Source organism: Mobula birostris, chromosome 25 (genome assembly GCF_030028105.1).
Source record: "Mobula birostris isolate sMobBir1 chromosome 25, sMobBir1.hap1, whole genome shotgun sequence".
In the NCBI taxonomy this organism is placed as follows: Eukaryota; Metazoa; Chordata; class Chondrichthyes; order Myliobatiformes; family Myliobatidae; genus Mobula; species Mobula birostris.
In genome coordinates, this window is record NC_092394.1 from 29,129,580 (window position 1) to 29,150,646 (window position 21,067).

General features: G+C 34.7%; 1 protein-coding gene across 2 annotated transcripts in view; it reads left to right on the forward strand.

Annotated features, from left to right (window-relative positions):
• Positions 1 to 21,067, forward strand: part of usp32 (ubiquitin specific peptidase 32) — a 152,399-nt gene that overhangs the window by 109,557 nt on the left and 21,775 nt on the right. The window contains exons 11-19 of one of the 2 annotated variants that reach the window (XM_072242831.1): positions 2,297 to 2,358; positions 4,517 to 4,619; positions 9,452 to 9,635; positions 10,619 to 10,794; positions 12,264 to 12,404; positions 13,378 to 13,531; positions 15,404 to 15,558; positions 15,641 to 15,722; positions 17,900 to 17,974. In XM_072242831.1, the coding sequence (XP_072098932.1) occupies positions 2,297 to 2,358; positions 4,517 to 4,619; positions 9,452 to 9,635; positions 10,619 to 10,794; positions 12,264 to 12,404; positions 13,378 to 13,531; positions 15,404 to 15,558; positions 15,641 to 15,722; positions 17,900 to 17,974 (1,132 nt within the window). The remainder of the gene's footprint in view (positions 1 to 2,296; positions 2,359 to 4,516; positions 4,620 to 9,451; positions 9,636 to 10,618; positions 10,795 to 12,263; positions 12,405 to 13,377; positions 13,532 to 15,403; positions 15,559 to 15,640; positions 15,723 to 17,899; positions 17,975 to 21,067) is intronic. The other variant, XM_072242832.1, reaches the window with a different exon arrangement.

The following is a 21,067-nucleotide window of genomic DNA, read 5'->3' on the forward strand; positions in this document are numbered from 1 at the left end:
ATTCCTAGAATCGAGGATCCAGACGCACGGGGTGTACAGAGACCCAGGTATTAGAGTTCAGTATTGAGTTTCTAGGAAATGATGTGTTGAATGCTGAACTGTAGTCATTGAAGAACATCCTGATGTATGCATCTTCATTGTTCAGCTGTTCCAGAGATGAGTGAAGAGCCACAGAATTGGCATCTGCTGTTGAACTGATGTAATTGTAGGCAAATTGCAGAGGATCTAGGTTACTCCTCAGACGGGCTGATGTGCTTTATGTCCGGTATCTCAAAGCATTTCATCACAGTGGATGTAAGCGCTACTGGATGATGGTTATTGAGGCAGATTACCATATTCTTCTTGTGCATGGAATGACATTTTTAATGCCTGCTTGAGCAGGTGGCACCTCAGACTGCTGAAGTGAGAGGTGAAGATATTCCTAAATACTCCAGCCAGTGATTAGTAACAGGTCTTCAGTACTTGGGCAGGTACACCATCTAGACTTGAGAGGTTAGATGTCAGACTCTCTGTTTATGATGTTCTAATGCGTACAGTACACTGACATGTAATGACTGACCTCGTGGATGGTGCACTGAAGGATTGTCTACACCTGATGCACCACAAGTACCCCACTTCTCACCCATCTACCTTCTGATAAACAATATCTTCCAGAGATGAAGAATCCTTTTAAATCCAGAGAATATTTAGTCCAGTATTTTCCTATTAAGTTAACCACTGACCACGTTGAGCTTGTTGGAAAACTAATGATCAAATAGGGGAAAAAATAAATTGAAGGCCAGTTGTTCAGTATAGAGTTTCAGTAATCTTGTTCACATAGTCCCTGAGCCTGTTTATCATTTTTATTGGAAAAATAGTAATGAGAAGCAGAGTGTGAGTGTTGGTTGCAGTATGTTGTCTCCTTACATCATTAACTTGTATTAGCTTTCTACTGAACAATGTATACAAAGGAAATAGATGTCCTTTTAGTTAGTCAACATTACCTCTTTAAATGTTATCTGAAAGCCATATTATAATGACTAAACATAACTTCATGTTAGAATTTCAAGCTCCAGTGATAGAAGCTGCAGTTTCCCATTTAAGTACTGGTAGATATTTGTTCTGTAAATAAGCCCAGGAAGTGAATTATGTGAAAGGAATTTTTGTCTATATTATTGGACTTGTGCTATCAGCATTGTCACAATGATGCCAGTGGTTAATTAGCACTTTTTCCTTTCCACTGGGCAAAACTGTTTAGATACACGATGTTCAGAATAATCAATGGTCACCTCTTATTAAATTTTGTGCTTAATTAACCCTCCTTAAAAATGTCAGTAGATGTTTGGGAAAAGCGTGGATTTTTGTAAGCTAATATCCTTGCACTAACTGTTACAGAAACTGCAAGGTCTGCACATGATAGATAGTCCATGGTTAGTGCATGCATAATGTCTCACACTGCTTCATTTTATTTAAACACAAGGATTGAAAAGTAATCAAAAATTTCTTTTAAGGAAAACTCGCAATATAATGTAACATTTGCTTGTGTGTTGGACAAAGCTCAGACTCAATGCTAGTTGTGTTCTGACAATCTTATCAATTTGGTACATCTGCCATGGTCTGGATATATGGATGGTGCAAAATAGTTTAATTGATAATTTTCCCATGAGTATAGTCGTGAGAAATTGTTGAGGTTTTTTTTTTGCCCATTAGATTTTATTTTCCAAAAACAATTGAAATAGCAAACATGTTCAAAAGCAATTAAATAATGTTACTTAGAAAAAAAATTATCTTGATTGATGTAAAATTCTACAGCCTCAGCTATTCCCTCAAAAATTTGTTTTGCATTCACTCTTGCCCTATTGCATTATTCATGTAATGGGGTGACATAAATTGTTTACAGTACTCTAGTTGTGGCTAAGTAATATGATAATTAATTCCAACTCGTTGCACCTGTTTTTTTTTAATATGCTTTGGCCAGGTAAAAGCAAGTATCTCATCAGCCACCTGAACAATATTTACTTGTTCTGACATCAAGGATTTTTGGAAAAGAAGTTCAAAACCTTACTGTTCCTCTAAATAGGTTTTCTCCCAGGTAATGAATGCCTAACTTGGTCTATTCACCTGTACATATGAATAAGCGTTTGAGAGATCAATTGTGAATAGTTCTCAGAAATGGAACCCTGCCTTCAACTAGGGCTGATCTGTACTTCTCGGTATGCTAATGCTTATTCTGCAGAGTAGTCTGGGAATTTATCTTCCCAAAGAAAACAAGCTCTCATTATAATTCTGATCTTTTTTTTTTTGTTTCCATCTACAGATATGTCACATAGTTCTTGGTCTAAGGCCAGCAACACCAGAAGAAGAAGGACAAATTATCAGGTGCTTTCTCTTGTAACATCTGTTTGTTTTTTGAACTGAATAAAAATGCAATTTTTGTCATATAGTAGGAAGTTATTCACTGGAAGTAAGCTGTTTACTATGGAGCATCTGAACTGTTGCATGGAACATCTTAACTAAACAGATCCATTTACTTTTAGAAGACTCTAAACTTCAAGGCAGGACAAAAAATGCAGAGCCAAAAAAGTGGGAATTTTTTATGGCATTTTTCTCCCTGACACTCTTGTGATTATATGAAGTTTCTGTTATCTGGACAGTCACATGCTTTCTATATGGTATGATCTCTGCTTCACCAAAGCAGCTGGCAGTGCATTCCAGTGTAAAATTAGTCTGTACGAGAAGAACCACCCAGCAATTTTCGGTTGGGTCCACTCTTGGGAACTCTTATAAAATTTGAATTCATATCTATTGTACATCTCAAAGTTGTTAAATCGCAGACTAGATCACTTGAATGCAAGTCTTTATTTCTCCAACGTAAAAATTAAGGATCAAGTTTCTTTGCCATTTTCTTTTACAGTAGATGTATTAAGAAATTGCTGAGGTGTATTGGTGCAACAAAAATGACATTCAACAATTATAAAGAATTAAGTATTATATAAAATTAAAGTTAGAAATACAAATGTAGAATAAAATGTACATAAATACCAGCATGTATTTACAATATAAGCAGCATTATAAAAAGTGGTTTATAAGTATCTACAGTACAGTGGAGTTGAGGGAAGGAGGCTAATGAGAGCAGCTGAACAGATTAACTGCCTTGGGGAAGAGACTTTTTAGATGGTGTAAAGTTTTTGTTTTAAAAGCCATATAGTACTTTCCAGAAGTAAGCTTTTAGAAAAGACAGTTTGCAGGGTGGGTAGTGTCCACAATGAATTATCCTTTGTGTTTCTTTATCCTGGACACATACAAGTCCTGCCATTATGATTGACTGCAGCCAATGGCCTATTCCAAATATCTATAAATCCTAGACTAATGAATAGTTTTATTCTTTTAGCAAATGTTCTCAATAGTTTTCATCTGGATTAGTTCCAACTTAGTGATGTTATGCGTCATGTGGGTGAATCAGAACTCCAGACTTCTCACAATTGACTGTAAATCCTAAGTGAGCAATGCATTAGGAGCTGACTGCCTGACCCAAGCCGGACAGGAGCCAACAATGTATCAGATTGTGTATTCCAATAAAATATCAATAGCTTGACAGGTCAGCTTAATACTTTATCCAAGTTTAGATTTTTATTTGGGGTAAGAATGTAACATTTCTGTAAATTGAGTGTTTTTATCTCTAAACTAATCAATATACTTGAGTATGGGAAATATTATGAACAGTTGAACTCATTTCAGATTATCTGTGGCATGTCATGTTTCAATTTTATGCACAAACATGAAAGTACAGTCTACAACATGTACTTTTCCTTTCTTGGCCTACCATCTGCTGGGAACAATGATGAATAAGTGTAATCTGAAGTGCTCAATCTTTCCAATATTTTCTGTTTAATTTCAATGTTTCAGTAACTTTGTTATATTTCTTTTGGATGTATTTTGTTTTTATGTTAATGACAACTTGTGTCTAATTTACCCAGTACATCTCAATCTCCTTCAATTTAATTAGATATTATCTTGATCCCAAAGGAAATTACAGTATCACAGTAGCATTACGAGTGCATAGGTATACAAATATCAGAAGAGAAGTAAGAAAGAATTTTTTTTAAATCCCATTGGCCAAGGCCAAATACCGAACATAAACTTCAGGCCTTAAATTTGGCCTAATGCAGATACTGGAAATCCAGAGCAACACCCACAAAATGCTGGAGGAACTCAGCAGGCCAGGCAGCATCTATGGAAATGAATGAACAGTTGATGTTTCGGGCCCAGTCCTGAAGAAGAGTCTGGCCCGAGGCATCGACTCTTATTTTCCTCAGGCCAATCCAGGTTTGTTTATTGCAACTTTATGATGAGATTAACGCCTTAATTAGTAAACCTACTCTTGAAATTATGTTGTTACTTGATGGAGTTTTTCTTGGGCCACTTTTAAAGGTATTGTTGCAATAGTATCAAGAGTAATTTTGTCCTGTTTAGTTTTAGAAATCCCTGCTTATATTCGTATCCTTTTTGCTAATTTATCTGAATTTACTTTTTTTAGTGGATGGTTGGAGAGAGAAAACAGACATGGTCTACAACCTGGACATAATTGGTTTTTGATTTCAGTGCAGTGGTGGCAGCAGTGGAAGGAATATGTGAAATACGTGAGTAATTAGCAAGCTATAATGTTTTTCGGTAGTGCAAAGTTGTGAACACAGCAGTTACAATGTTTTGTTATGTGCAAAGCAGTATATTTTTAAAATCATTTTTATATGGAGTTTTAAAACTTATAAACAACTATTCATTCTTAATGAATCCAATGAGTTAATTTGCAGTCCTGTTTATAGTTCTAAAGGAGAGCATATGAGCAGTTACCTTAAGCCATATTCATGACTGGAGATCACTAGTGTGGTCCATGTAAGAAGCTACTTGTGTATGATGCTTTCATTGATGGATATTTTCAATTGCCTGTTAGTCAGCAACCTTAACTGAACAGGATCTGTAGGCACTTTGGCTAACTGGGAGACCATGTCGTCATAGCAGGTAAATACAATATTGGACACCAATTCTATAAGAATCCTGTCCCTAAAATAATAGCGTTGATTGATCGTGAGGAGAACCAGCAAAAACAGGAAGTTTTTTTAAATTTTACTAGGAAAATGACTGATGAACCATCTAAGTCTACTTTTAAATTCCGCAGCATTACACAACCTTTTAAATATTTTTCTTTAATAATGAATAATATTTAATTACATAAAAGGCTTTTCCGGTTTTCATTCTGATGTCTCCTCAAGAATGTAAATTTATATCTAAATATAAACAGAAAAATTAAAACTTTTATATTTGAGCTGTGTTAGAAAGTTCTGCACATCAGAATTGGGTTTATTATCACTGATATATGTCATGAAATATGCTGTTTTATGGCAGCAGTACAGTGCAAGACATAAAAATTACAAGTTACAAAAAGTCAATAGTTAAATGTTAAACCTTCAGCCAACATATTTTTGTAACCGAAGAGATATCCTAAAAAAAAAAGTAGGGACAGGAAGATGTCACGCATATGTTAGCAGTGCTGTCAGTGAACGGCAGAAAAAGTTAGTGATTTTAACTATGACTTTATCCTGTTGCAATTAGAGTTTCCTTAGTAAACACATGTAAATTCAGACTTGTAATGTTTGCTACAGCTGTGATTTTCTCTGTATTTCAAACTAATTATCATTACTGTTAATAATTTTGTTCAAGCTATTGAGAGAAGTGTGTGACATTGAGATGATTACTCCTAGCCAGGGAATATCTGGTGCAATATACTTATTTTACAGAAGCTAGCATGTATAAAAGCATGCAATAGTTTTTTTTTTTGCCTTTATTTAAATATGTCCACTGAGTTTCTATTGAAACAAAATAAAATTTTATGGGCAAGAAAATCTGCAGATGCCGGAAATCCAAGCGACACACACAAAATGCTGGAGGGACTCAGCAGGCCAGGCAGCATCCATGGAAAAGAGTACAGTCGATGTTTCAAGCTGAGACCATTAATCAGGACTGGAAAAAGATTATGGAGCCTTTTTCTTGTAATTTCAGTATGGAATTGGAATTTCAGTATCTCTAACTGAATAGTGTGGAAGTCGTGTATTTTTTTTAGGGAACCAGTATGCTCTTTTAATATTTGCTGTGGCTTCTAAAACTCTTATTCCATTATCCAAATTAGCATCAGGGATCAACAAGTATCCTATAGATAAATTTAATGGAACTGTCATTATAATTTGACCACAGATTATTTTTCTTGTTGCTTCATCTATTGGAGATAAAGTATTTCAGTCATCCCATTTTACAAGCTGAGGTAATAAGCATTTCAAAAATCCTCTAGTTTTTGCTGTAATGAAAACATTCAGTTACATTGTCAAAAGCTATATTCATGTTTGTCATGAGTCATTCCATGTAGGTTTCTGCTCCCTTAGCTTGCTGTTCCTATTCTCACCTGGCTGTACTTGTCCATTTTCTCCCCCCTTACTTCCGTCTATACTCTGTCCTGATGCAGGACCCTGACTTTAAATGGCAACATTCTTCTGCCTCCATGTTTGTTGCTTAACCCTCTGAGTTCCTCCAGTAGTTTTTTTTGCTCCATATTCCAGCATCTACAGTGTCTTGTCTTCGTGTTCTTTTCTTTCCATGATGTAGTTAATGTCCAAATGTTTTAATTGGTCAAAATGATCCATTCAATCACAATTTATCAGATTAGTAGTAAATTCATATTTAACCTAGAGGGCCACAAAAAGTATATTTACACCAAAATATTCCTTTTTGAAGTACAGTGTAATGTGGTTGTAATGCAAGAATGGGACAACAGGTGTCATTGGGGACTTTAATCTGAGCATACATTGAGCAAATCAATTTGGTCGAGGCAGTCTTGAGACAGGGCTTTACAAGGAAAAATGCTGTCTTGGATCTGGTCCTGTGCAATGAGACATGTAAATTAACAATCTTGCAATAAAGGATCCTCTTGGAAAGAGTGATCACAGTATAATTGAACTTTTCTCATACAAATAGGTTGCTGCATATAAGATTTATCCATAAGGTAAGGGTGCATGGAGTTGGTAATATACAGGTCCACAATCCCTTATCCGAAATCCTTGGAGCCAGTTGCATTTCTGAATTCAGAAATTTTTGGATTTCAGACCCCCCCCCCCCCCGATGCCAGAAAAACACGTACTGTATGCTCAAGTCCTTTATTTAACCTGTCTCAGTGCGGTGTACTTTAGGACCCGGCAGCGCACCAAACCTATGCACATCCTCCTGTATACTTTAGATTACATATAGTACCTAATACAATGTAAATGTTATGTAAATAATTGTTATACTGTATTGTTTAGGGAATAATGACAAGAAGAAATTTTATTTCTAACAAAAACATTCAATAAAACATAAAAATATACAGCTTCAAATGAACCGAATCAAACACATGGTAAATGACTTATTGGAATAAATGTAGAACGTCACTGTCACTATAAAACTTCAGTAACTTGTCTTTCTGTTTATTTAAATCATATGCAGTGATAGTTCCGACACTTTTCTTCAGTAAGATGCCGCACAGACACACCATGATCAAGTTTCTGCAACAACTCCACTTTCTGCATTATTGATAATGATGAATGTTTCCTTCTCTTTTTCTCATTGTTACCCAAAGGGGTACCTGCAGCTCTTTTTGACATTTTCACAGTGAAATTAAACACAAAGTCAATAGTGAACACAAAATATCAGTGAACAGCAAATGCATGTGTAACCAGTACGAGCACTGAGCCACAACTGACGTCTGGAGGCCTCTGCTAGTGCTGCCACGTCACACCTGAGAGACGTTAGCTGTTGGCGAAAATAACTTTGGTTTTTGGAGCTTTTTGGATTTCAGAATTTTAGATAAAGGAATGTTCACCTGTATTAGCATAGATTAGGAATTGGTTAACCAATACAAGAACAGAGGTGGGATAAATGAGTGTTTTTCTGGTTGACAATCGGAGTGTCGCAGTGGTCTATGCTGGGTCTACAACTATAATGATTTAGAAGAGGGGACTGGTAATATATTGAAGTTTGCTGATGGCACTAAATTGAATAGAAAGACAAATTGTGCAGAGAATAGAGAGTCTGTAGTGAAATATAGATAGGTTGAGTGAGTGGGTAAGGGTTTGGCAGATGGAGTATAATATTGGTAAATCCGAGGTCAGCCACTTCAGAAGGAAAATTAGAAGATTACTATCTAAAAGGTGAAATATTGTAGCATGCTGTTGTGCAGTTTGTTGTTTTATCCCTATACTGTTCAGCTCAAATGGTGGATTGAGAAAATACTTAAGATTTTTGATAAAATGTACCAAATAATTGTTTCAAGTACTTTTTCTTGATTTTATGAGATGTTCATTCCAATTATCTGAAAATGGTTTATAACCTCTGGCAAAACAAATACACTAAGGACACTATATACCTCAAAAATCAATCTGTATTGACATCACTATGACATCCAATGAGTTGGAGTCGATTAAGGCACATGATTCATGTTGTATAATTTATTCAGAAAACAAATTGTTTAAAGAGCAAAGGAAAGGAAACAGAAACTAAAGCAATTTCTGCTTATAAAAGCGAGGAAATGTCAAGGAAAATTGTATTCAATCAAAGGTGACTATATAATGCATAGAGCCAGTCATGATCAATTACAACAGTATTCTCACGAAGAATGATTGATTTAGAAATTGCTTTCTAATCTGCAACCTGTTTGTCTCTAATATTGATTCCAATGCTCCCTTCAAAAATTCATGACATTTTCTTTTAACGTCTTTTAGTTTCTATTTTGTTCATCAAATTCATTGTGATTTATAATTTAATAAACAATTTAAACTACCAATTTATAGAATCTTTTGTGAGTTCTATGTAATTGCTGGTACGCTGGAAGAGTAAAAGAAAATAATTCTGATTTCATTACAAGAATAGCAGAGCTTGTTTTGTAACAATGGCAAGCTGTTTGTGTTCCAAGTTGAGAACAAAATCTAGGTTTGTGCCCAGATAATTCTAAATACTGAAACACTTGTATAAATTATTTTAGATTTCCAGCAGTTATCATATTTTGATTTTTGAAAAAAAAACAACAGATGCTGGTTATCATTATTGTGGGTAGAATATGTTGAAAATATTTGCATCATAAACAGTTAATGTTTTGGCTCAAAGACACTTTGTCAGAACCAGCATTTTCTGTTTCTATTCATAGGAACTGATTATCAAGATACCTTTTTTTTAGGTTAATCACCTTAAGTTCTCCTTGAAATTCAAGTAGTTTATGTTAAAAGAGGAATTGAAATTGAAAATCCTTTGGCATCCTTGTTAGGTCCAAAATCTTCATGGGTCAAAAAGAAGCTTGGAGTTCATGGTGTTTTGTGCAAAGGTTGGTTTGAAATGTTGCTAAATGTGGTTGTCACCTTTCAATTCTCATGATTTTTATTTCCTGCTTTTATTTTAGGAAACAAGACCTGTCATAATAGAGCCCTCTTCAATAATGAATTTAGTTAAAAGCCAAAACCAATTGCATGTTGTGGATCAGGGTGAGGACAAACCTGGAACACAGAATTCCTTTACTTCTCCAGATGAAAAATATTTTGACAACATTTCAATTGCATCTGAAGCATCTGAGAGCACTGGCACTGGTAACTTTAGTTTTAAGTTTGTGCATAATAATTGAAAGCTTAACATTTAGCTTGTTTACTACACATATCATAGTAAAGTCAGAAATGCCCTTTTAGTACAAAAAATTATATTAAGTTTCTTAAACTCAGCAACTGAAAAATTACTAATTTAAGATGTATTTCATAAATATTGAATACCATATTAAGCATTCAAGCGCTATTCTGGTAATACAGCAAGTGATAATTGTATTTAAAGTGGTCATGTTGCTTTCATGAACCTAATCAGGTCCACATGAAGATAGGGTTATTTAGGCCCTACTGAACATGGTAGAGGATTTGAAAGTCTGCTGGGAAAGGTGGTATTAATTGTATTATTGTCACGTGAAGTAAAAGAAGTAGCGAATACAATATTTTGAGGGTTTACAGGTAAATGATAAGTGGAAATTATTGCTTTCAAAATAGGAAAGATAATTATTTGTGAAATCAGGATAGCTGCGAAATGGAGTGATTTTACACTAGGTCTCAATAGATTTGATATTCTGTGTGTGTGTGACATTTATCTTTCACTTACATTTACAATAAGGTTATATTCAGAGCAGCTTTTTTTTACTCTTTGCTCACAATGCATTCATTGGGTAATTCAGTAAACCTTAAGTAAACTGCTTTTACCTTTTCTGGTCTTTTCACTTTAATAAGAATGGAATTTAATCAAAGCTTCCCCTATCAGCATACAAATATATCGAATAAGAGAAACACTAGGTACAAACAATAGAATCAGATCTGCATGATTATTGGACACATTTGCCTTTATCAAAAGAAATAAATACTTGCAGGCCTATGGCAAGTAGCATATGCTGTGAACTGCCTGGAGTTCTTGGAGTTCATTCGCCAACCATCCAATTTAATTAGGCTGTTCCTGCTATGTTTGTAGTTCTTAATAGTTATCAAGAAACCCAGACTATTATATGAAGATAATTTAAGAATATTTTCTGTTTTTTTTTCAGGCTTGTATCAATCTAGTCCAGCTGGCACTGATGTTTGCTTTCCCAGACAGTACAACAGTTTGGACAACAATGGTCAATGCTTCCTGGGTGCCAATGGGAACATTTTAGGACAACTCGGTCCACAGAAACCAGGAGCTATTGATAACTTATCACTTGTAATGCAAGGATCTGTAAAGGTATGGATATAAAGCCTTCAAAGGTGGAAAGTGATTAAGTTTCCTGTGATAAACCTGCTACAAACTCTGCATTCTGAAAACTGTTATATTGAAATTTTAGCAATTAATTAGTGAAAGAATATATGTAAAGTTATTATTGTTTTTCAACACTGGCTACAGTGCAAAATATAATGAATCTAAATATTGAAGAAACATCTGATGTATCCTATTTGTAGGATGTTTAAGTTTGTTAAAAGCTGCTCAACATTTTCATTTATCTATTGTATAGGATCATACTTCTATAATAGGAAATATTTGGATATATATGCAGTGTATTACTCTGCAAAAATAGTATAATCCATTGCTCTTTTTATTCCCTTTGAATTGCCTGTGACCAGCAAAACTTAGAAACTGAAATCTGATTTTCAGGACAAACAAGAGAACATCTGCAGATGCTGAAAATCCAAGCAACACACAAAATGTTGGAGGAACTCAGCAGACCAGGCAGCATTGATGGTGCCTGGCCTGCTGACTTCCACCAGCATCTTGTGTACGTGTGTCTGACTTTTGAGTGGAAAGCTTTTTGAAAATGAGTTTAAGTGATCCATTAAAATCAAATGTGTTACTTGAGAAGTTTAAAATACATTTAAACCCAATTTTAACTGGAATTCATGAATATCTTCATCACATCCTACCCTACAATTTACGACCATGTCTTTTCCAGTGCTGTATACTGAAGTTGAACTGCTCTCTCTGGGTTCCATTCCCATCCATATGATAGAAACAAAACGCCTGTGATGGCTCCAAAACTTTTATCTGGTAATATGTTCCCAAAGGATATAAACTGCTTTAACACTCTTACTCATCTATATGCTATAGATTGATGGCTTGAGTTGACACTACCCCGTCGGGTTCAGAATACATGATGACAAAGCATGAGGTGACTCAGCATCACATCACTAAATATATTCCTGTACTGCCCATTACAGTCCTTGCATTACTTGTGATTATTCATGCTTTATGTCAGTCCTCCAATATTAGGTAAGGAGAAATTGCCTCCAAATAAATTGCAGGAATTCTGAACACAATTTCTTTCTTTCCCACCATAAACTTCCTTCATCTTAATAAGCTACAAGACTTTATACAAGTGTATAGTCCAACTTGAGTCTCCGACCCCATATGCTTTTCATCACAGAGTTTGATAGCTTCTAGCAGTCACCTTCAATATTATTCCAGAATTCCAAATACCCAAATGGAAAGTAACCCTGCTTTGATTTTAGAATCTAGTTAGTACATTTTCTATGTGCCATTGTTACTTGCAGACTTCCAAGATCTGATTTGTGCATTATTCCTGCAATTCCTTTGTCAGATGCACAAACACCTGAAAAATAACCCAAAAAAGTGAGGCAAGGGCTGTTAGAAGCATACATCTTCCACAAGATTCATATATATTTTATAACATGCTAAAAAAAAATTATTTATTTTTAAAGGCTCCTACGTTAACATTAGAGGGTGGACGCCTGAAACGGAATCCAGCTTTGGTTCAAGGAAAAGACTATGAAGTTGTCCCAGAACCTGTGTGGAGGGCATTGTATCATTGGTATGGGGCAAACCTATCGCTGCCTAGACCTGTAAGTTATCTTTACCTTGTATACAGTGCTTTTTAAAGTTGAATCTTGTCAAAGGATTAACCTCAAATAAAAACGAAGTGCTAGAATATTCAGCAAGTCAGGTGGTACATGTAGAATTAGGTAAAAAATATAACTAAATTCTCCAATTCAAGCAAAATTCCCCTGGATCTCCTCTGTGCATGTCCTTCCTGTATTGTGGTGTCCAGAACTTCAGACAATGCTCCCAAGTCCAGTCTAACCAGTGTTTTGTAATGATACAACATGACATCCCTGGGTTTATATTTTTCATTTTCTGAGGTAAATGATTAGAGAGGTCTAAAGAAAGCAAGTTATAGTGCCATGTCTTTTGTTCTAAATCCCATCAGGGAATGATTTTTAACTTTTAATCTCATTCATTGTCTCATGTCATTACCTGTGAGACAAGAGATGCAAAATCGTATATGGAAAAGGTAGCCATATTGGGATACTGCACAAACTTAATTAATACAAATGTTTGAAATTAATGTAATTTCAAAATGTAGAATTTGATTATCCTAGTTAAATTAAGGGTTGCTGGGTGGCTGGCTCAAAGGGCTGGAAGGGCCTATTGCACACTATCTTGATAAATAAATTATCAATATTTTTGCTGTCTATTTTGTTTATTGTTGAAGATGTCTGCAAAGATTTGAAGAATTTGGTATGCAGTTCAGAATTTGCACATCTTTTGCTGTTTTTCTATGAAGCAAATAATATGTACTTTCTCCAATTTATTGCCACAGACATTTATTACTTAAAATCATGTAAAATTACAGAAAATCATGTTGCAATATATGGTTGAATCAATTTCATATGATAGCAGCACTGTTGCAGAATCAGAACCAGGATTAACATCACTAGCATACATTGTGAAATTTGTTGTTTTGCTGCAGTGAAACAGCATGAACCTTGCAATTAGAACTGAAGCTGTGGATTTTTGTTTTTTTTAAACTTGTAGGTAATTAAAAATACAACAACAAATCAAGCAGAGCTCGAGTTGTTTCCTCGCTACCTTCTTTTCTTGCGACAGCAACCAGCCACACGTACTCAACAGTCTAACATCTGGGTCAATATGGGTATGATGAGCCTGAAAGCATTTCCTCATCATGGAGGTATTGTAAGACTGCAGCAAGAATAGGAGTTGTTAGCTTTCTAGTTGCTTTGTGCCAAATCCACCTGTTTCATTTTCAAATCAAGATAATAGTTATCATTGAAAGTTATCATTGAGATTTTTTTTAAAACCTCGTGACCATTTTGATCTGCTCTTTCAGGAAAAAACAGTAGAAATTGTAAACTTTTAGTGTTCCTGTCATCCTTTCAGTTTCCTTCACTAATTGAAGACCATGAAAATGATAGTCTAGCAATATTTATATTTTGGCCACAGTAATCCAATTTAATACACTGGATAACTTTAGTGCCAAATAAAATTTGACCAGGTAATAATTACCAAAATTAGGTTGATTATGTAGAGAGATAACATGCAGAACCTGGGATTTATTTATATTTCTTCCATTTCCTCTTGAATGAAGCATAATGTTTTATGTCTCATTTCTTTCCCTGAGCAGCATTTGGAGAAACCTCAAATGATAACTTTCTGATTCTTACCCTGCAATGTTTTTATAAAATTGTTCTTAAATTTACTGATCCACTTTCTTGCTGGAATCTTACGTCTATCCATTTTTAATTTATGATTTAAATGTTTTTTTCCCCTTGTACAATAGCTTTAAATTGCATTAGCCTCTGCAATATTCTTTTGGTAGTTTATGTACTCATAAATTTCCTAAAGATGTAATTTAGCTATCAAATCTTTGCAAATTAAGTGGTTATTCTTTACTGTGTTATTTTGCAAGGAGTTAATTTCCAAGCAATTTTAATTTTGAAAATTTAATTGATGAAAAAAGGGTAATTGTGCACATTTAACGAATTTAATTTATTTTTTTTATTACTGCGCAAGTTCATCATGCACTGGCCTTTGTCATTCTATTCTATAATTATTTTGTCTGATTTTTAAGGGATGTGTAGTTTTGCTTGTACTTAGAGGAAGAGCGTTCTGTGATAATGCTGTGCTGTGATAATCCTATTGAGATTTGACCCTTTCCACATAAAGGACAAGTATTGTAAACTCACATGATAGATCACAATAATTTACTGGTCCATTTTGCTATTGAGTCATGTTTGACCTTAATTCCTCAGGAATACTGAAGAGGAGCAATGGATTTAAAAGGCACTGATTTGGCTTTGTTTTCAAATAGAAAATTCGAATAATTCTTGCTGATCTAGAGAAATGTCCAAATATCACATTTTAAAGTACAGTAATAAAATTCTGTACTTAAATAGCTTTTTTAGTAAAATTTGCCTTGTAGAGAAAATAATTCCTTGTAATATAAACTGTTTTATTAGCCATTTTGCAGAAGTGTTTATTTACAAGGCAAGTAGAATCCGAGTACAACTGAATCAGTTGCTTTCTGATTGAATTGAAATTGTTATATTAAATCATTCCTCTACTCAGCCTTTATATGGAAAGGAATCAATATAGTAGACATATAATTATGAACATGTAAATAGGTGGTTTTATAATTTTCATTGCTTGGAAATGAAGAATCATAAACTATTAATGAACTGCAACAAATGACAGTGACTTGTATAAGATTAATAACTGAAAATACTTTGAAAGAATAGAAACAAAATAGCAAAATAAGTATAGGCAGCAGGAAGCTTTGCAATGTTTCCTTCCTGAATCAGATTTTTGCTGTTTGCAGTTAAATGGGTTTTTATCCTTTTCAAACCTGAGGAAGAGATAAAGCCGAGAAGGGCAAAATATGTGCAAGAAATATTTTTTTTGTCTACCATATCTTTCCATTAGCATAACTTTCAATAGTACCAAAAGGATACTCTAGCACAGGCTGGGATGGTATTAACATGTTAAATTATCGGTTTATCATGCCTTGTATGCTTTCACGTTAAAATTCTTGTTGTGCATTTAGGAAATGTACCTTCGCCATCATCACCAATGAAACGAGTACTAGCATACACGGGCTGCTTTAGCCGAATGCAAACAATAAAAGATATACACGAATACTTATCCCGACGGCTTCGAATAAAAGAGGAAGATATGCGATTGTGGCTGTACAACAATGAGGTAAATAAATATTTGTTATGTTAGGTCCTTAGGATTACATTGTTTTAGAATGATCATGTTACATAACTATTTTATTTTGTAGAACTACCTTGCACTACTGGATGATGAGGATCACACTTTAGAAGACTTAAAAATTCTAGATGAGCAACACTTGGTGATTGAAGGTAAAAGCAATCTTTTTCAAGAACAACACAAAGATTTTTTAAAGTAACTCAAATAATTGTTAATTCAGAATCCAAATATATTCTTAATTGGAGTGAGTTAAACAGTAATTCACAAATGGATCTCCAGTCTTATTTGTTTTCCAATTACCATGATTTTTAAAATATGTGCATAATTTCTATAAAATACTATTAGTTATTGATATTTAAAGTAGTGTTTCATGTTTTGTTTGCTTTGGTAGATCAGAGTTACTCACTGAAACTTTAACAGGAACTGTTGTATTATCCATGACTGAGTTTAGTGAATACATACAAAAGACTTGCTAAAATTCTAAGCTCAATATTTTTTGACTATCTGTGTTTTAATAATCCAGCTGAATAAAATGCTTAATAGAATAAAGTAACATTATATTGCAACAAGGGTCAGAAATGAGTTGGCACTTGCATGTTTAGTATCACAATTCATGTCCACAAATAAGGTTTCAGGATGATTGTAAACACTACAGTCCACTACACACTCACTGATTGAGACTGTTGCTTAGGGTGGTGGAGTAAGAAAAAGTCCTTCTGCTATATTGTTAAACCAACCCCAGATTCGTTTTTTTATATAGTAATAATCTCCCCCCCCCCCAAAGTAAAAAAGGAGATACTGTACTGGGGGAGGATTCTTTGCACAAAGGTTGTTTAGATTTTCTGGAGTTGTTTTGTTTCGTTTTTAAATGTGGTATGGTATAATAAGGTCCTCTAAAATGTGAAGAAGCTAAACCTGTTATCTCTATTGAATAAATCATGCAGTAGAGCAACACTTGAGTTCAAATGTTATTCTTCATTCACTAGTCTATGATCTGCTTTCGTCTTTTATTTAAACAATGCACTGAAACAAAATGCCTGCATAAATAGGCCGCACATTGGCTGAAATAAATTATTAGTTGTTGTTTGAATAATTTCTGTTTATACCACCTTTGTATGCAGTTCACAAACTTTTTTTAATTACTCCCATGTTTTCTTAGTTAAACATACATTTTGAATCACAGTCACGCAATCATATCTTTCATGTTTAATTTAAGTTAGTGTGCTGTTGAAGCTGTCAAAATAATTTTGTGGTTCACATAAAACTCAACTCACTTGGATCCAAGTCACAAAACACATCTAGTCAGTAATTTGGAAAGAACCTGATGTAAAAACATGAAGACACACCTAATCCACGTTGAGCTATCCTGCTCTTGTGTAACGGTCTGCAGTTATACATTTTAATATGTTGGAAAATATGATCTTCCATTACTAGGTCATTCTTTCACAGTCAAAAACCTTCTGTTACCCAAATAGCTGAGGGCTATACTAAATCACTTCCTTTAATTTGTTGATATTTTTTCAAAAGAATAATTAACCTAATTACTGTAAATGTGCTTGAATTTGTTCTCTGGGTATGGGCGAAACTGATGAAGCAGTGTTTATTATCTATAGTTTATTAGAGAAGAGTACATCATTTATTTCCAAGTTGCTGAGTACATGGTCACATCTGTATTGTTTGGATAGAAATAACACATTAAAATGACTAATGTTTTTATGTTACAGTTCATATGACAGAGTTCAGAAATTTAAAAAAAAAACATTCTGAAGAGTGTTGCAATATTTGAGGCTTATAATTAATTCTAATTTGTTTTCAAATTAAATCACCATTATTTAGTGATTTTAGCAAAGAAAATTTAAATTGTTTTACATTTTCAGTAAAGAACTTGTGTACATCAAGCTTTGAAAATAACTGCCTGCAGCAGATTTAAATTTCAGTTAACAAAGTTGTGGTAGGTAAGCAGGTATCTCTTCAAGCCTATTTTTCCCAGAGCAATACATTCCTGATCTCAAATTTGTTACTGTGCAGTTGCATTAAGTGATGGCCAGGTACTTTCCCACATCAAGTATGAAAGAATTGAGAGGATCAGTTATTCTAGATTTTTAAATTCTCCTTCCTTCTTCCCAGCAGCAGTAAAACATCAAAAAGTAAGGAACATGAATTGAGTTAATCCTCTCTTTTTATATGCATGGTTAGACTTTAGCGGGGAGATTAGAAATGAATTGCAAAACTTTAATTCAGAATACTTTTTCATAAGAGAGTTTCCAGTACCTAAGTGCAAACATTGTTACAATACTATCAGCCTGATATCCTGCATTTCTTATAATAGTTCGCAACAAAGATATGAGTTGGCCGGAGGAGATGTCATTCATTGCAAACAGTAGCAAAATGGACAGACACAAGGGTAGGTACAAACATAGAATTTTAGCTCTTAAGTATAGGTGAATAATTTATTCCACATTGTGGGGTCATTGTGCAAACTGGAGTTGATTTTAGCAGTGTATTGAAATAGCTGGAACATTAATAAACAAATTTGCTGTTTATATAATTTATTTTAGACATAATTGAAAGCTTTTAAAATGCAAGCAAAGATTTTTCACATCAATTACTTCAGATATGTGAACAAGATGAATGGGATTATGCACTTTAAAAACTATTTGAAGATATTTGTGCATGTCTCATTAATCCTTTCTTGCTTGTGTGTGAAGATTGTTATATTTGATACATATTTGATTAAATATTGTAAATATGGATACCTAGATTTCCATGAAACCTACTGTTGCTGTTGGCCCCACAATTATGCTTTTCTCCTTCACTAATATTTATTCTAACATGTAGAAAGGTACAGTTCAGTGAGAATGGGTTCATATAGATGAGGAAATGTCCTATTCAGTTGGATTGTGAAATATGTACAACCCTTTTTCATCATATGTGAAGTTTATACCCTAAAATCTGATTGACAAAAGCATTCCATTTTCTTAATATATATGAAAGACCCAGAATTCTCAAATATCTCAAGGAAATGAATTCAGAAGGATTCCTTTGGTTAATCTTAAACTTGTAATGTTTTGGATTCCTTGAAACTTTTATTGGGAATCTTGTCCAGTGTAGTGAAGTATTACACCCCATGAATTAAATTCTATTTTTGTGTTTACATTTTTGCATTTCTCATCTAATCACTTATGCATCTTTTTACAAACAAGCTAACAAATTAATCCCACCTTGCCACCCACAACCCTATCAAACATTCAGTGTTTGTCTGGAATGGTCCTTGTTGGGCTGCTGATAGAGAATAGTTACATTGATGTAAGATAACGTTATATCTATTCTTAAAATTAGCAAGGTTAGCATTTAATGCAATCTTTAAAAGTCTCTGAAGGGAGCAATCTTGAACTACTATTGTTCTATGGTAAATGTACTATCCCAGTCCTTTAGTGCAAGAGATGTTTAATAACATTTGATGATAAAAATAATTGTGACATATACTTCCAATTGAAAATGGTGTATGATTCAAAGTAACTGCAGGCAGTAACATTTCTAGATATCCGCTGCCCTTTCCCTTCCAGATGCTGGAAGTGATAGAGTTTGACAAATTAGAAACAAGGCTTGGCATGGTAATTAATGTGCTGCTGTTGAAGTAAGTGAATGTTCAGAATGGTAGCTAGAGTGCCAGTCAAATTGAACTCCTTGTCTATGCTGGTCTCAACCTGTTGGAGTGTCATTGTAGCTGCCAGACAAGTGGCAAATATATAATCTGTCATATTGCTGAGATGTTGTAGATGCTCAAAAGTTGTTCTTTACAAAATACCTAGACTTGAACTTGCCCAAGAAGTACAACATTTAATATATTTGTTCAGTGATCACTAGTGCACTGTACTTGAGCCCTTACTCTTCTCCGTCACCCCAAAAACAACTAAAAATATATTAGTAAGGAGAGTACCTCAGTGGTGATACTCCTATATGAAAGAACCTCAACACTATTTTGTTGGAGGTGGTTATATCTGACATTTGTGTAGTAATGTTGTCTGCCATTTAATTAATCCATGTTGGAATGTTGATCAAGTTTATATGGATATGGGTTTCTTCATAACTTATGGATGGAACTGAGAATTGCAGGCATCAGCAAATATCTCTACTTGGAATTTAATAATGGATTAATGATGATGATAAAGGAACTGAAGATGGTCAGGTCTGGGACACTGTCCTACGGAGTTGACATCACAAATTCATAGAGTTTAATTAATTGGTCATCAACTGGCACAATCATTCACACGCGTTTTCCCTTTGATTCTTTGATTTCAGTTTTACCAGGCCCTTCTGAATGCTACAATCCATCAAATGCTGCCTTAATGTCAGGGTTGTCACTCTCATCTTGTCTGTTTGCATCAAGTTTGTAATTGGATAAGAAGCTGAATAGTTTTGGTGAAAGCCAACTTGAGCATTAGCAAGCAGGTTCGTGGTGGATAAGACACCTTCCATCACTTTATTGATGTTTGAATAGACATAAGTGGTCATAATTCACTGGGCTGGATTTGTCTTGATTTTTGTGGATGGGACATCCCTGGGCAATTCTCCACATTATCAAGCAGATACAATGCTGAGCTCTACCTTCACTGAGGATGGGGCTGTTAATAGAACATGCTTCTCTAGTTAGTTGTTTAATTGTTCACCGCATAGGGTTCAACTGCAAAGCATTGAATTATTTATGATAAAACTGCCCTGTTGCTTAATGCCTAATGATGATGATTCCACTTTTGAACAGTATGTCTGACCGGAATGTATCTCATTTAAAAGGACTGCTCAGGTTAAAGGCAGTGTGGTTTGTCCACATGTACCATGTGTTGATTGCGCCCCCTTTATAGACTGATGGGTAGATTGACAAGGCCAAGTGGCATTTTCCTTTCATGTAGGTTTTCATTCCAAACAGCTGCAGTTGAATCTTGATAGTTTGTCATTCAGGTATTAGCCCTTCTTAGAGGTTGATGTCTCCATCCCACTGTACATCCAGTGTGTATAATCAACTGCTTCTTCCATTGTTACTCAAAATGGATGGGTACTTTGTACTGCTACTTCTGTTGAACTGTTACAGAAGTTGGGACCCTGCAGCAGATAGTGAGGTCAGCTGAGATGATCATTAGGGTCTCCCTTCCTGCCATTAGAGACATTTAGAAGATTCTGCATCCGTAAAGCAAACAGCAGTATGAAGGACCCCACGCACCCGTCATACAAACTCTTCTCCCTCCTGCCATCTGGCAAAAGGCACCAAAGTACTCGGGCTCTCACGACCAGACTATGTAACAGTTTCTTCCCCCAAGTCATCAGACTCCTCAATACCCAGAGCCTGGACTGACACCAACCTACTGCCCTCTACTGTGCATATTGTCATGTTTATTATTTATTGTAATCCCTGCACTGTTTTGTGCACTTTATGCAGTCCTGGGTAGATCTGTAGTCTAGTGTAGTTTTGTGTTGTTTTACGTAGTTCAGTGTAGTTTTT